General features: G+C 41.5%; 1 protein-coding gene across 4 annotated transcripts in view; it reads left to right on the forward strand.

Moving 5' to 3' along the window:
• The first annotated feature begins 33 nt into the window (after window positions 1-33).
• LOC113251817 (cytochrome c oxidase assembly protein COX15 homolog) overlaps window positions 34-16,409 on the forward strand; it is a 28,418-nt gene continuing 12,042 nt past the window's right edge. Inside the window, exons 1-9 of one of the 4 annotated variants that reach the window (XM_026493854.4) lie at window positions 34-305; window positions 1,494-1,684; window positions 3,533-3,655; window positions 4,146-4,332; window positions 6,558-6,725; window positions 8,966-9,047; window positions 10,601-10,755; window positions 12,252-12,365; window positions 13,578-14,506. In XM_026493854.4, coding sequence (XP_026349639.1) covers window positions 216-305; window positions 1,494-1,684; window positions 3,533-3,655; window positions 4,146-4,332; window positions 6,558-6,725; window positions 8,966-9,047; window positions 10,601-10,755; window positions 12,252-12,365; window positions 13,578-13,709 — 1,242 coding nt within the window. In that variant the 5' untranslated portion in view covers window positions 34-215 and the 3' untranslated portion in view covers window positions 13,710-14,506. The other 3 variants (XM_044382038.3, XM_044382040.3, XM_044382039.3) reach the window with 3 other exon arrangements.

The raw sequence follows: 16,409 nt of genomic DNA on the forward strand, positions 1-16,409 counted from the left end.
CGCGCACCCCTGCGCGTCCCCGACACCCGGACCCAGCAGCCCCCGCGAAAGCCGAGTCGCTGGCGCAGTCGCAGTCGCAGTCACTACTAGCCCCTGCCTTCTGAGAAGGAGGGGCTCGCTCTGCATGACCCGGAAGTGTTTCTGTGTTCGGTGGTGGAGAAAGGAGACCACAGAGAGTTGGGGTGTGGAGGTGGTTTCTTTGCACTGTCTTCAGTATGCAGCGATTACTCTTTCCGCCCCTGAAGGCCTTGATGGGGAGCCCGTGTCTTCGGCCCCTAGTTCCTAGGGCGGCGCCTAGAACGCAGGTATTGCACCGCAGAGGACTCAGTCGCGGAATCGTACAGGGGTCGAAAGAGTAAGGAGGAAGATAATCGATAACCCCACATCACATTGCCGTAGTTCCTTAGGACGCACAACGCATTACTTTGTGCCCAGAGCCCTTGAGGTAGGATCCGGACCTGCCACTTACTGGCTGTATGATATTAGCCAAGTTAAGTAATCTTTTTGTGCCTTAATTTCTTAATCTGTAAAATGGGAATAGCAATACCTACTTCATAAAGTTGTGATCAAGATTAAATAATTTCATATACAGCAACCGTTTAGCACATACTAAAGCTCAGTTAGTTTTACCTAAATATTTGATTTTTGCTAAAAGCCCGCAGGTAGTCAGGTAAGGAACTATAACCCCATTCTACGGAGAAGGAAATCGAGGCTTAATTTAAATTGTTTAAAGTTAGGAAACAGTACACGAATCTTTAGACTCAGGGACAGAGTCAGAAGACGTGCATTCGCTCAACAAATAATTATTGAGTGATTATTATGTGTTGGGAACGGGGAAGCAAAAGGTAAATACCAAAAGGCTCCTGCCCTGGAGGAAGGCACAGTTAATTCATTTGTAATTCGTTTGTCTTGTTGTCTTGTTGTGTAAGGGAACTGTTAGAAAAAGTGGCAAGAGAGAAAGAGCCAGACTTACGGACACTGCTGTCCCGCAACTCATAGCTTAGTGGGAGATGGAGACAAATGAACCTGAAGTACATTATACTGTGTTAAGGGCTGAGATAGGGAAAGTACAGTGTGCTGTGAGAATGACCTGTTGCAGACCCAGGAGAATCTAGGGACATTTCATAGAGGAGGTGACATCTGAACTGAGATCTATAGTAGATATTCTCAATCAGGGGACAAGGAGCAACCCAGTCAGCGAGAAGGAAAATAATCCATATCTAGGTGTAGAGTTAAGTCTGGGGGAATTATGCAGAGACCCGAAGGTTCATGTAGTGTGGGGATGGATTGGAGTGAGGCAAAACTAGACGCAGGAAAACCAGCTGTGGCTGGATGCAGTAATCCGGATACATGATGATTTACTAGGGCAGAAGCAGTGGAGATGTGGCCATACAGGGTATTCCACTCTAGACAGAATGGGATTGTGTGTGAGAGCAGTGGACTGAGGCCTTTCCCTTTGTCTCCAGTTCTAATTTGTCTGTCTTGATCCTTAGTGTGGTTGCAGCTGTGGGATCAGACGCCCCTTGAGGCCAGGGCAATACAGCACCATCTCTGAAGTAGCTTTGCAGTCCGGAAGGGGTACAGTGTCCCTTCCCTCAAAAGCTGCTGAGCGGGTGGTGGGCCGATGGCTCCTGGTCTGCAGTGGAACAGTGGCTGGAGCAGTTATTCTTGGTGGAGTGACTAGGTGAGTAATTTGCTCGTAGTGAGTCAGTTCTTTGGGTAATTAGTAGAAGCACAGGGTGACTAAGGGGGAAGGGACCTTAGGAATCATCTAGTCTCGTTCCCTTATTTTATATATGTAGAAACTGAGGCCTAAAGAGGGACTTGTCTGAGGGCTTGCCTGCCGTAGAACAGTTTAGAGTTTTATTATTGGGAGCCCTTCATAAAGCCTGGTTTAGGTCTTACCTGTTTGCTGTGCATTATTTTTACATATTTTCCTTCTACAAACAGTTTTCAAATTTGTCTCAAAAATTTTTGTGCAGTTTGTTTAAATTAAATCCACATAAATAGATCACAATTGGTTTGCATGCCTCTTAGGTCCCTTTAAATCTATACAGAGACTTTATAGATTTAGATTCTTCTCCCTCCCTCCCAGAAACATAACTGACTGGTCCTATGGAGTTTCCCAGTCTGGATTTGTTAACTGCATTCTTGTCGTGGTGTTTAACATGTCCTATTATCCCCAGTATTTCATGTAAACCGGTTTTTGCTTGATCAGTCTCAGATTGGGAGCATGGGGCAAAATACTTCACGGGTGATTACAACATTCATAAATATCTGGTGTCCACTAGAGATGCCAACAGCCATTGATGGTCATTGCCTAGATCCATGATTTCATTAGAGTTACAAAACTGTAATATTTTATTAGCTCAACTCTAAAGAGAAACTTGCCCTCATCAACAATTTGGTTATCATAAGGTACAGTTTGTATAAGAAAGGCAGGATAAATACTTGAATCTTTCTCTTTATTTATCAATTTTGAAAATAATAAAGTGGTTCCCAAGCATCCTCCAAAGGTGATCAATAAAGGGTTTGGGTTTTTAAGTATTACAAGGTCATATTTTTAAACGTATTTGATGTTTCAATTCATTGCACTGATGATTTGCTCAAATCGTTCCATCTTTAGTCAATGGGAGCCTCTTCAAATTGCCTGCTGGGTCTTTTTGACAGAATCCTAGTAACCTAGTAATTAAATTCTTAGCTTTCTGGATAAGATGTTCCAGGTTCATCTTACACATTTCCTGCCTCTGATCTAAAATCAGCCTTTCACTTTAGGAACCCTCACTCCTTTTGGTGAAAATACCTTCTGGTGTTTATATAGTATGTGTTCCTCAAATTCCCTCCACATTGCCTGTGCTCTTATTTCAAAATACCTTATGTTATATGGGCTGTTATGGGAAACTGCAACAAATTTAAGTTGTATTAGCTTTAAATTCACTCAAGAATCGAAACTGCTTTACAAATCTCTTTTCCCTCTGTAAATAATGTCACTTATTCATTTAGGGCACGTTTCTTTGCTCTAAGGATTGATTTTACTAGTTAAGGAATGCTAGTGAAAGAAAGAAGTAAAGAGAGCTGAATGAAAGGATTGAGAGAACAAGGAGTAAAGAAATTTGGGGCGCCTGGGTGGCGTAGTCGTTAAGCATCTGCCTTCGGCTCAGGGCGTGATCCTGGCGTTATGGGATCGAGCCCCACATCAGGCTTCTCCGCTTGGAGCCTGCTTCTTCCTCTCCCACTCTCCCTGGGGGGTGTTCCCTCTCTCGCTGGCTGTCTCTATCTCTGTCAACTAAATAAATAAAAAATCTTTAAAAAAAAAAAAAAAAAAAGAAATTTGTACCTAATGGCAGCTGTTTCTGGTGAAATGTTAAGCAGTAAGAAGAAAGCAAGGTGTCAAAAAAAGGATACAGTGAAATGATGTGTTCACCTTTAGAGGGGTTAAGTTCAGATCCATTTGTTTCTATAAACCATTAATGAGAAATCCAGCATTGTGTGTATGTGTGCGTGCGCACACACACTTCTTTCTTATCTTAAGGTTGACAGAGTCTGGTCTCTCAATGGTAGACTGGCATTTGATAAAGGAGATGAAGCCACCTACCAGTCAAGAGGAATGGGAAACAGAATTCCAAAAATATCAGCAATTTCCGGAATTTAAAATGTAAGTATAGGGGCATCTGGGTGGCTCAGTTGGTTAAGCGTCTGCCTTAAGCTCAAGTCATGATCCTGGGGTCCTGGGATTGAGCCTGCATCAGGCCCTTTGTTCAGCGGGGAGTCTCTTTCTCCCTCTGCCCCTCCCCCCACTTGTGCGCTCGTGCTTTCTCTCTCTCTCTCTCTAATAAATAAATAAAATATTTTTTTAAAGTAAGTATAATAGAAAATCAGGTAAACATCCCAGTAAGCCCTTTCAATCTTTTGCTTATTTAAACATTTCAGAACAGTTAGATTCCATTATTTCTTGATATTTGCTTCACTTATGTTTAGTGAGCTCCCTACTCAAAACCTCCCATTCCAAAGTGATCCTGAGGTCACTGATGAGGAAGAAGGCAGGCCTTTCATTTCAAGCTTCAAAACGGAGAATGCTCCTGCATTCTCTCTGGAAATAAATATGGATGTTTCCTCTTTCTTTTTTGACTTCCCTTTTCACCCAGCTTGAATCATGACATGACATTGCCTGAATTCAAGTTCATCTGGTACATGGAGTACTCACACCGAATGTGGGGTCGCCTTGTGGGCCTCGCGTACATCCTGCCTGCTGCCTACTTTTGGAGAAAGGGCTGGCTCAGCCGTGGCATGAAAGGACGTGTTCTTGCCCTGTGTGGGTTAGTCTGCTTCCAGGTAAGATTCATTCAAGTTTGGGAAACCAGAGATGCTTCCAGGAGCTTCCTAGTTGGGATTGTTTTTAAGGAAGGCATCTGAGTTTGTACAACAGAGTGGGAAAGAAGATGAATTTTAGTGTTACCTGCCCAGCCCTGCCACTTAGTAGGGCAGGTTATCTACCTTCTGTAGGCTATGCTTTCCTTACCTGTAAATAGGGTTAATAATAGTGCCTACTATTAAATGAGAGAGGTCATGGATATCATGCATATAAAGTACTTCGTTTAGTGCCTGGAATTAGCGCTCAGTCAATATATTTTTGTGTCACAAGAGGTTCTTTCCTCTCATGGCTCTCCTCCTGGGTTCTTGTCTCCTCCCCTTTTCTGACTTGTCTGCTAGATGGGGAAAGGGATTCCTGTGCTAGAATGGCTAAAGAAGCGAATTTGAAGAACCCCACAGTTACAGGTTCACTGAGACTGAGAGCCAAGGAAAGCAATATGAGAGAAGGTACATACAAATATTTGGGTCACGATTATAGGCCCTCAGAGAGTCTTAGAGCATCAAAGAAACATCAAAATTTGGGAAGAAGCTAATTGGTTAATTAAACTCAGAAGTAGTAAGAATAAGAACCAGTTAGAAGGAATTAAAGAAGGAGATGGAAGAGACAAAATAGAGGCAATAGAAACAGATAAAGAGACATTAATAAAAGTCTAATAATAATTAGGGGAGGGTTGGTGGAACAAAGTGGAAGTTTATTTTGGGATTAAAAAATAAACCACCCCAAAGACAGACTCCCAGGAACACAGCAATTTGAAGATGGCCGATAGGATTATGGGAAGAAGAAGGGAGGCTGGCAAATCACACGGTATACTCCTTTGTCTTCCAGTGTCCTATGCAGATGAAAACAAGATGATTAGAACATCCAGGGTAATCACTAAGAGGGCAAGACATACCCCAAAAGATTTCCTGAAGAGATCTATGTAGAAGAGGTGGGAGAATCCCACCTCTCTGACACGCTTCTGTTCACTTGGGAGGGTGGGGTTGAAAGGGCTGTATCTTATCTGATAGAAGTGAAACCGACAGTTGTTTGGTTAATTGAAAAAACTAAAGCAGGGTATCAGAGTAATACATACCTTGAACTTTTAAGCTTAAACTTGTACTTTTATTACTTTTTTTTTTTTTTAATGAAGAGCTAAGGCCTGTTCTTTGAGTTCTCTGATTGGAGTTTAAAGATTTTTTTTATTTATTTGACATAGAGAGAGGCAGTGAGAGAGAGAACACAAGCAGGGGGAGTGGGAGAGGGAGAAGCAGGCTTCCCGCTGAGCAGGGAGCCTGATGCGGGGCTCCATGCAGGGCTTGATCCCGACATTTCGGGATCGTGACCTGAGCCAAAGGCAGATGCTTAACGACTGAGCCACCCAGGCACCCCTCTGACTGGAGTTTAACTTCAGATCTCTTGCATCCCCGTAAACTATCATTTCATTTCATTTTCCTTAAAGAGGAGTGGGAACTGATATTTGCAAAGCCATCAGCCAGCAAAGCCTTACAGATTTTTATGATTCCCCTCCACCCAAGACTTTTATTATTGTCTATTCCTACTAACTTGACAGTAATTGTTTTTATTTTTTATTTTTTTTAAGGATTTTATTTATTTATTTGACAGAGAGACAGCCAGTGAGGGAGGGAACACAAGCAGGGGGAGTGGGAGAGGAAGAAGCAGGCTCCCAGAAGAGCATGGAGCCCGATGTGGGGCTCGATCCCAGAACCCTGGGATCACGCCCTGAGCCGAAGGCAGACGCTTAACGACTGAGCCATCCGGGCGCCCTGACAGTAATTGTTTTTAAGCAGTTATCTTTATCAAAGCTTTTCCAAAATGCCTAATCTAGTTTTTATAGAAAAAAACTTTCCTTTTATTCTTACATTTACTTAAATTTCACTTTACATAATGTTAAATTATATCAGATATTTTTAAGGTTTTGCCTATAAATAAGCTTCTGTGTACTTTTCTACATTTGACTTATACTTCAGTAAAATGTTAATCCAAAGAGTGGTCAAGCATTTATGGTGCTTTATGTGAAAATGTGGGTAGGGTATGACTCCTGGGATATTGGGGATATGGGAAGGTATGGAAAGGAGAGGTCAGGTTGGGAGTACTCCTGATAACTGACAACTCACTTTCTTAAATAGTACAGTTGAATGGACAGATCCAGCCTTGTTTTATTTGCCTCTTCTGTTTTTGGTTCCAGGGTCTGTTGGGATGGTATATGGTGAAAAGTGGATTAGAAGAAAAACCAGACTCCCACGACATCCCTCGGGTCAGTCAGTACCGCCTCGCTGCCCACCTGGGATCGGCCCTTGTTCTGTACTGTGCCAGCTTGTGGACTTCACTCTCACTGCTACTCCCTCAGCACAAGGTAAAAGTCAGTCTGTATTGTTAGTATATCTGCACAGATCCTGACAAGGTCAGAGCAACAGAAATTCTGCTTCTAATGGGAAATTATAAATCAAACTGCACACATTCCCTTAGTAACATCTACCTATTTACCAGAAATTGGGTATAACCAAAGATGATAGAAACACTGAACTTTGAGATGCTGGAAAGCTTTGGAACTGCAAAATAAAATGTGCCATGATTCTTTTGAGCTGGAACAACTCATTCAGAGGAAAATTAGTACAGGGGCCAAATATTCTGTCCGCATTGCCTTTTGGGAAAAGTGAAAACATGAATTTTAGGAATGGTGGGAAGGGGTTGCAACAGCAGCTCTCCCAACCATGTTTGACTCCCAGATGAATGGTGGCTACCCAGGTGAGGAAGGCCATGATGAAAGTTGTTTCTGGACCTCTGATGGTATATAAAAGCCGTGAGAGTTGTTTGTTCTTTAGATGGGGACCTACCATTCATCAAGTCCGCCAAGTCTGATCTTGTGATCTTAGTGATCTTGCCTGTAAGTATTTTCCTATACGCTGATTAAAGGAAAATATTAGTTTTTCTAAAAATGAGTATTATCTTAGGAATTAGAGCCATGGTTGACCTGGATAACCTGTTGATGGAATGAAGTTTGAGATGCCGGTAGGACTTTTAAGTAGAATTATCCAGTAGGTATTGGAATGAGTAGCCTCGATTCCAATAAGGAAAGGAGTTGTGGATTTGGTGGTCATTCCGATGGGAAGCCAGATGGGGTCAAAACATTGGCATAATAGATAGTCTGCATTGGAATAATTCTTGTTCTCTTTCAAAGCCAAACTTCCCAAATGAATTGCTTACGTCTGTAACTGTACTTGCTGACAACCCACTCTTTACTTCTTGTCATCTGGCACTCCCACCCACCCACCGCTGTACATACACACCCGTGCATTCACCCATGTGCCTGCACATATACCCATGTATTCCTAAACACTCTGTACTGGAAATGGTACTCTGAAAGCTTGCCAATGACTTTTTAATTATCAACTGTTTTTCTCTATTTATTTATAGTCCACTAATTGCATAAAGGATTTGAGACGATAGTCAAACATGTCATGCTGTGCAACACAGTATCTACTAGTCACATGTGGCTATTTAAATTTTAATTCAAATTAAATAAAATGTTTAGTTTTAAAAAGCAGTTATTTACTTGAAATTTAAATAAAATTAACTTTTTAAAAAATTTTCAGGTACTATGGCTTCATTTCAGGTCCTCATTAGCCACATATTGGCCAGTGCAGATAATAGAACATTTCTATCATCACAGAAAGTTCTGCTAGATAGCAGTGATATACGGTCCTATGATATCTTCGTAATGATACCTCACTCTTCATATACTAGATTATAGACCATTTAAGGGCAGCACTCTGACTTAACTCCTTTGTATCTTTATGGTAATCTGTTTATAAAATTCTTTATAAATATTTGTTGATTCATTGATTAGTATCAGAAGTTGGCTACTGTAAAAATAAAATGAAATTTTGATCTTACCAAAACACTAAATGCAAGAATCCCTACTTTGGGGACTTTTTTTTTTTTTTAAGATTTATAGATTTATTTAAGAGAGAGAGTGTGTGTGTGTGCACGGCGGGGAGGGGCAGAGGGAGACAGAGGGCCTCAAGCAGGCTGTGGGATGAGCGTGGAGCCTGACGCAGGGCTTGGTCTCACGACCTGAGATCACTACCTGAGCCGAAACCAAGAGTTGGGCCCTTAACCGACTGCGCGACCCAGGCTTCCCTCTACTTTAGGGATTTTATACAGTTTTCATTCTGACTATATTTGCTAAACACGAAATACCGCAAACAACATGAAAATCTAGTCCTATATCTTCAGCCGCATCATTTTAACCATGGTGAAGCACTTTTCCCTTGAACAATGCAAATCATTATTGGACATATATGTGTTCAGTACTTACGTACCAAGCACTGGGTTAGGATTAAGCAAGACAGATGGCAGTTCCTGCCTTCGCAAGACTTACAGGATAATAAGGAAGACAGATAATAAATGTATCAATGTAGTAAGATATGATGCATATTAGACCAGAATATCTGCGGGGAGTGCTTACCCTATTTAGGAGGTCAGAAAAGATCTGACATTAGGTTGTCACTTGTGTTTGGCCTTGGAGATCTTTGCTGCCTCCCTTAGTTCCTGCAGCACAGTGTCTCTGAATGGTTTTCTTTTCTTCTTTAGTTACCTGAAACTCGTCAGCTCCTGTGGTTGAGACGATGTGCGCACGGAACAGCAGGCCTGGTGTTCCTTACTGCTCTCTCAGGTAGGATCCTTCTCATCCAGCGTGGTCTAGTTTTGTTCCACGCTCGGGTCTCTTGCTGAACGCTTTGTCCTTTCCTCCTGCACCTCCATATTTCCCTTTCACACCTGCCTCTCTCATACTCACCATCTTCATTCTCTGTTTTCTTTTCTTTTTTTTTTTTTTTTTCCATTTTCTGTTTTCTGTTCCTTCCTTCCAAAAACCCTGCTTTCCAGGCATTTGAACACAAATATTGAGCATTTATCTGGATCCAGACTGCGTAGGTTTGAATCCTGGCTTTAGCACCTATGAACTATCTGACCTTGGGCAAGCTGTATAACCTCCTGGGCCTCAGTGACCTCATTGTAAAATAGGGATGGTGGTAATAGTATGAGTGATACATGTGACGTGCTCAGAACAGTACCTGGCATGTAGCAAAGGCTAGGTGCAAATCAGAGAAAAGCCCTTTCCTCAAAGATGGTCTAAGATGAGGAGCTCATTGGGGTGAAGAGACTGACACAGGTCTTTTTCGTTCTTTAGATCACACCTGTACCCTACCTCTCTCACTCGAGAAGTGTACTGTCCAATACATTAATCACTAGCCTCATGTGACTGTTTAAGCTTAATTAAAATTAAATAAAATTTAAAATTTAGCTCCTCAGTTACACTAGCCACATTTCAAGTGCTCAGTACCCACATGTGGCTAGCAGCTACTGTGTTGGCTGGCAGATAGAGAACATTTCCATCATCACAGAAAGTTCTTTGGAGTAGCACTGCTCTAAAGAAAACCATCAAACCAGTGATTCATCTCCCCCCCTTTTTGGTGGAAGAACATGAATTTTGACTTTATAAATGCTATTTATAAAAACAAGGAATGTGATCTAAACATCCTTGAGTCGTCTTTGATCATAAATAATGGATCAGTCATCCATTAACTCATGGATACTTTATGTGTTTATCCAGGATTTAGTTTATAAATTTTTTCACTTCTCTGTTCACTCAACAAACATTTTTTTTTTGAGCACTTGGGGAAGACAGATAATAAACAATGAAAACATATGGCAGATGGTGTTCAGTGCTGTGAAAAAAATAAAGCAGGATAAGGGGATAGAGGTGGGTTTGGGGAAGTGCTGTCTTACACAGGATCATTGGGGAGAGCTCTTTGATAAGGTGACATTGAGTGGAGACCTGAGGAAATGAAGGAGTAAATTATGCAGATATTTGGGGGAAGAGCATTTCCAGAATAGATCAAGTTCATAGTGGGATAAGGAGGGCATCAAAATCTCTAAGGGAATGTTTCCATCCAATATGCCTCTAGTTCACTCCTTTATGGGACGCATGCAGAATCTTGGGGTGGGAGAAGGTGAGGATGCACTTGTGTTGTGGTTTTTTTTTTTTTTTAAGTTTCATGGTGATGATGATGTGTATTCTGTTTGAGAACCCCTTCCGTAGATCTTTTTATTCTCTGACTATTCCTTTTGTCTAACTTTGGGATAATAGACTTTTTCTATGTCAAATCTAGTACTTGAGCTCTTTTCTATCTCATTTTAATAAATACCATTTCCCTTGGAATATAGGGGCTTTTGTGGCAGGGCTGGATGCTGGGCTTGTTTACAACTCTTTCCCGAAGATGGGAGAGTCTTGGATCCCAGAGGATCTCTTTACCTTCTCCCCCATCCTGAGGAATGTTTTTGAGAATCCCACCATGGTGCAGTTTGATCACCGGATTCTGGTAAGTCTGGCTGGTGGTTACTGGCTGCTGAGCACAGGGAGCCTCACAGGCTTTGGGGGCGTCCGAGGCACTGATGGCAGCAGTGAGAGAGGATAGAGCAGAATGAGCACTAGATTTCCTTTGCTTTTTAGAAGAAATTTAGCACCAGTTCTCTGCTGTGATGTTTTTGTCCTAATTACCCACACCTGTTCCAGCCAAATTCTGGCTTTCGGGATACTGTCATCTTCTTGAAGTTCAAATATGCCTTTTACCATCTGGCAAAAGATAACTTCCCTCAATCCGACACACACATAGGAGAGTGATTTTAGTGGAGATGAGGCTGAATAGAGAGAGGGCAAAGACAGTGGTTGCTGAACACATAGTTGTCAGAGCTGACCCAAAACCCCAGGAAGCTAAGAACATCATAAATATTTCTCATCTTATTTAAGCTAATATTTATTAAGCACCTGCTGGGGTCATGTCAAGATTGGCTTCGGAGCCTGGGCATGATACATTGGAGCAGGGAAAAGACTGGCAACAAGGAGGCCAGCAGGGAGCAGAGGTGCCATTGCAGTAATACAGGTGAGAGCGGTGGGGCTCTAGGCTGCATGGAGGAGCGGGACTTGAAGAGAATGGGAGATCACAGAGAGGCTCTGAGGAGGAGAAGATTGGTTATAGGAATGAAGGTGAAGAAGATGCAAAGTTTGTTCTGTGGCATGCTTAAGACACACCCAGATATGGACTGTTGAAATGAGTGTTGGGCTGGAGATGGAGGATGTCATCAGACTGAGGTGTGCTGGCTATGAGATGATTGAAGCACACCCAGAGAGAGCTCCAGAGGCCTCAGATCCCCAAAGGCCACACTGGGGCTTGGGCCAGTTACCTTGTGTGGGCTCAGGCCCCTCCACCAACAGCATTTTGTAGTAAGTAAAGTCTGGTTGAAATTGTCATCGTGAACAACTCTGAAAAGGAAAAGTGAAATAGATATAGAAAGTGATAGAAAAACGTTCTCCTTGGCATCACGGAAGTGGGGAGGAGATCCTATTGCCAGTGGGGGGAAATGAAAATGAGACTTTGGGTTGTTTTAGCACTAGCTGCCAGCACCATCACCTCCTCTACTCACAGCCCAGGAAAATAATAACCCTCATGTGCTGGGGTCAGCCCTGCTTTAAAAATACAGGATTAGAGAGGAGGTAAAATTAGGCATTAGGATGCAAAGAATGAGGGCCACACCTGGGGAGGCACCCACGTGAGAAGAGAGAGTGAGAGTGTGTACAGTGATAGGTGCAGAAACTGCAGGTAGAGCCTTGGGGCACACGAGCATTGAAGTGGCAAGCAGAAGAGCGTGGGGGAGACTGAGGAGTAATCCTAGGAGGAGCCACCCATGGTTCTGTGTCTGGCCCAAGAAACCTCATGGTTACTCACTGGTTCTAGCGGAGAGATGTATCAGATGAGCAGAAAGCAGGAGGGTGGAACATTTCTTCCTGGCACTTGACGAGATGCCTTCCTCCCTGCAGGGAATCACTTCAGTTACAGCCGTGACAGTGCTCTACTTCCTGTCCCGGAGAATTCCCCTTCCTCGAAGGACCAAGATGGCAGCAGCGACTCTGCTAGCTTTGGCATATACACAGGTATAAACCACTTCTTTTTGATCTGAGGGTGTCCCCAAAACTAAGTTAAAAAAGAAAGGTGGGGCGCCTGGGTAGCGCAGTCGTTAAGCGTCTGCCTTCGGCTCAGGGCGTGATCCCGGCGTTCCGGGATTGAGTCCCACTTCGGACTCCTCCGCTATGAGCCTGCTTCTTCCTCTCCCACTCCCTCTGCTTGTGTTCCCTCTCTCGCTGGCTGTCTCTCTGTCACATAAATAAATAAAATCTTAAAAAAAAATTAAAAAAAAAAGGTGACAGTCTAGGAGAAAATATTTTCAATATTTATAATATTGATTATATCTTTATATATCTTAATAAATTTTATTTATTTATTTATTTAAGATTTTATCTTAATAAAGAATAATCAGAAAATAAAATGATATCAGTATACACAGTTCTCACAAGAGGAACATGTGTGGCCAGTAAACATGAAAAACTCTTTCGCCTCATTATTATTAGAGAGGAGCAAATTGAAACAATGCAGGCCATTTTGTGCCTGTCAGATTGGGGGGAAAATTTTTTAAGAGATAATCAGGTATTGGCATTGGCTTCAGAAAATGGATACATTCATATATTCTTGGTGAAAGCATGAGTTGGTGTATTTTCAGAGGGCAGTTCGGCAATAGCTTTTAAAATAGTAAATGTCTAATCCTTTGGTCCAACAAATTGACTTCTTAGTGCCTGCCCTAGAAATATTCTAAGGCACAAAGAGTTGTACGCAAAGTAATTCATGGTAGAATTGCTGTGATAGTAAAAAAAAAACCCTGGAAACAAAGAACTATGGTACACACATACTGTGTAATACTTTGTAGCAATTTAAAATAATAAGATCTCAAGACATACATTGCCAAGTGGGGAAAAAAAGCAAGTGACAGAACAATCCCATTTTTAAAAACACAAAAGTATGTTTTTCTATAAACATAGATACAGAAGTACAAGTGTATAGAAACTGATGACTATCTTTGGGGAGGGTAGCTGGGCTAGGATGAAGGATAATTAAGGAGAATTTTAGGTTTATCTATTTTGTTTGAATTTCCTTTGCTGTGAATATATTTACTTGTGAAAGTTTTAAAATACATTTTTAATGTTTTGATGGTAGAATATGGAAATTTATGTATCTGGTTGTCTATCCCCAGTCATTTCAGTTCTGAATTTGTGGTTCCTGCTTTTTTTACTGCATTCTTTCCTCCGTAACAGGTGGGCTTAGGCATTAGCACTCTGCTGATGTACGTTCCAACTCCTTTGGCTGCCACTCACCAGTCGGGCTCCCTGGCTCTGCTCAGTGTTGCCCTTTGGCTCATGAGTGAACTCCGAAGAGTCCCAAAATAATTCTCAGAGGATCAGCTTCCTAGGACTGAAAGTGCTTTTGAGAGCTCATCAGAGACCACAAGAACTTGGGGGTTTTCTGAAGGATGACCTTGGAATACCAAGTGGTTTCCAAATTGGTCGAGTTATTTAAAATTCTTTGTTTTTGACAAAGTTACCGGATCAAGAGTGTCATTAAGTGTATTTAAAGAGTCCTTTTTTAAATATTTGTACATTTGGTTTTCTCGTTGAAAATCATGTTTAATGTAGAGAAAGAAACGTCTGCCTTTGTTTCTTCTTCATAGACTGTCTCAGATTTCTTAATGTTGGCAAGCTCTTGATTCTACATGCATCATCTCTTGTCTCCTTGACCTCCTGAGTCCTGAATTATGCCTATGTAGAAATTCTTTATGATCTCAACTTCCCTTACATCAGATGAAGATTCAAAGGGAAGGACTGGCACACACCCTAAAGTAGCCAGAGAGCCTTCAGTGGGAAATAGTGTCTTCTGGAATTCTGATTTTCACAATGGAGAAAGGATACAGTTTGACAAGCTTAATGTCTGTTTGTAGCAAAATGGCTTATAAGTACTTAGAAAAGGAGAAAATCACTGGTAACCCACTTTGACTCATCCAGCACTAACTTAGTTCTTCTTTGGATTGTGCTGTTCATCGCTAGGTCAGATGAATGGAATGGATAGTATAAATCAATTCCTGAAAGGGTTTCCTAACAGCCTCATGGATAATTAATGTATGGCCTTGATGGTATATGTAGTGAATGGACATCTATTCAGATACGTAAACAAATTTTTGTTTAATGAATTGTTGTAATTTTGGTCTTTTGGTCTCTGTTGATATTTAACAGGGCTCTGTCTTATTCAACTTTATTTTTTAAATTGGTGATTTGGATGAAGGTGTCACAAAGATCAGATTTGAGGATGGAACAACCCAACATTGCTAATACAATATAGATGTCAGTCACAACTCAAAACAGTTCCAGACTGGCACCAGCAAGATGAAATTAAACAGATTATAAATGTAACATCCTTATTTTAATTAAATGGGTTGTATAAGTTTGAGGTGGAGAAACCTGGCATCATATCATTTCATATAAAAAAGACAGGGATTTCAGTTGGCCACAGGCTCAACATGCACCAACAACGATGACACTGATTAAAAAAAAAAAAAATTAGTGGTGTTTCAGATTTCATCAATGGAAGTGTCACAGCCACACACAGAATACCTCAGTGCAAGTGCTGTGTTTTACCATGCGTACCACATTTAAGGAGGACATTGACCACTAAGTATGTATCCATCCAGAGGAAGGGACCAGGATGGTGAGGAGTCCAGAATCCTACACCCCACAGGGAATACCTGAAGGAACTAGGGGTATTTAGCTGGAGGAGAACATTTGGAGAGAGCGATTCCTGCCCTTCAGAAGTTGAAGCCCTCTCACAAAGAAGGAACAAGCTTCCCTCAGTTACCATGCTCAAGTGGTTCTTAGCAAAACAGAATAGTTTGCCTTTGATTTTTTTAAAAAAAATTCCAGACCCTGGGGCTTATGCTATTGTTGGAAGTAGTTTCTAACTTTTTTCACATTAGAATTTTTGAAAATCTTGGGGCTCCTGGGTGGCACAGCAGTTAAGCGTCTGCCTTCGGCTCAGGGCGTGATCCCGGCGTTACGGGATCGAGCCCCACATCAGGCTCCTCTGCTATGAGCCTGCTTCTTCCTCTCCCACTCCCCCTGCTTGTGTTTCCTCTCTCTCTGGCTGTCTCTATCTCTGTCAAATAAATAAATAAAATCTTTAAAAAAAAAAAAAAAAAAGAATTTTTGAAAATCTTAAAACCCAAGCCTCACCCAAGACCAATTAAATCATGATCTCTGAAAGCAGTAATAGACATATTTTAAGTTCCCTAGGTCATTTCAGTGTGCAGGCAATTGGGTACCACTGGCCTAGGCCCTAATAGCCTAGTCACCTTGGAAAGTTTGACCAGCTTATTGCCATCTCCTCCAAATTTCTACCCACCCCCATCTGATTTAATCTGATCCTATTACTGTGTTCATAGTTATCACCTCTTCTATACAGAATTCTTTAAAGAAAGGAGACTGGTCACTGGGGCAGGTTCATATCCATCATCTCATGATCCCCAAACTGAGGTTGTCCTTAGTTAATAATTGAGTCAGCAGAGAGCAGTCTGACCCAACCCCAAAAGCCATATGCTAGTGCTTCTACAGTTCCCTCCAACAAAGTGGCAAAGAATAAGATCAAGTTCCTGATGCTTTACTTCGTTTTTCTTTTATTACAGATGAGTAAGTTTGGAAAAGCAGATTCTGGTTGCATTTAGCTGTATAACTGTATTGTGCCTGTCTATGAGCTCTTGGTGAATGGAGATTATCTGAATTACTTTTATCTTTCATTATTCCCAGCTTCAGACATACACCAAATATCGCATGAATGAATGGGGAACGGACAATTACCGACTGAGGTCCCAGACACTTCCTTCAGAATAAGTCATCATATTCCTAGAAGATTAAGTGAAGTTCCCTTAGTATTTTTTAAAGTCTTGATAATTCTGTCAGTTGTTTTTAAAACATCAAAGGAAATTAAAACACCTGGCTTTTTTATCAATCCACAATTTTTGTCTTTAACTTACACTGACAAATGTCCACTGTAGACGAGGTATCGATTAGCTACTGCCTAAAGTGATGATCATGACATTAGGA

The sequence above is a fragment of the Ursus arctos genome, unplaced genomic scaffold, assembly GCF_023065955.2.
Source record: "Ursus arctos isolate Adak ecotype North America unplaced genomic scaffold, UrsArc2.0 scaffold_7, whole genome shotgun sequence".
NCBI classification, from domain to species: Eukaryota; Metazoa; Chordata; class Mammalia; order Carnivora; family Ursidae; genus Ursus; species Ursus arctos.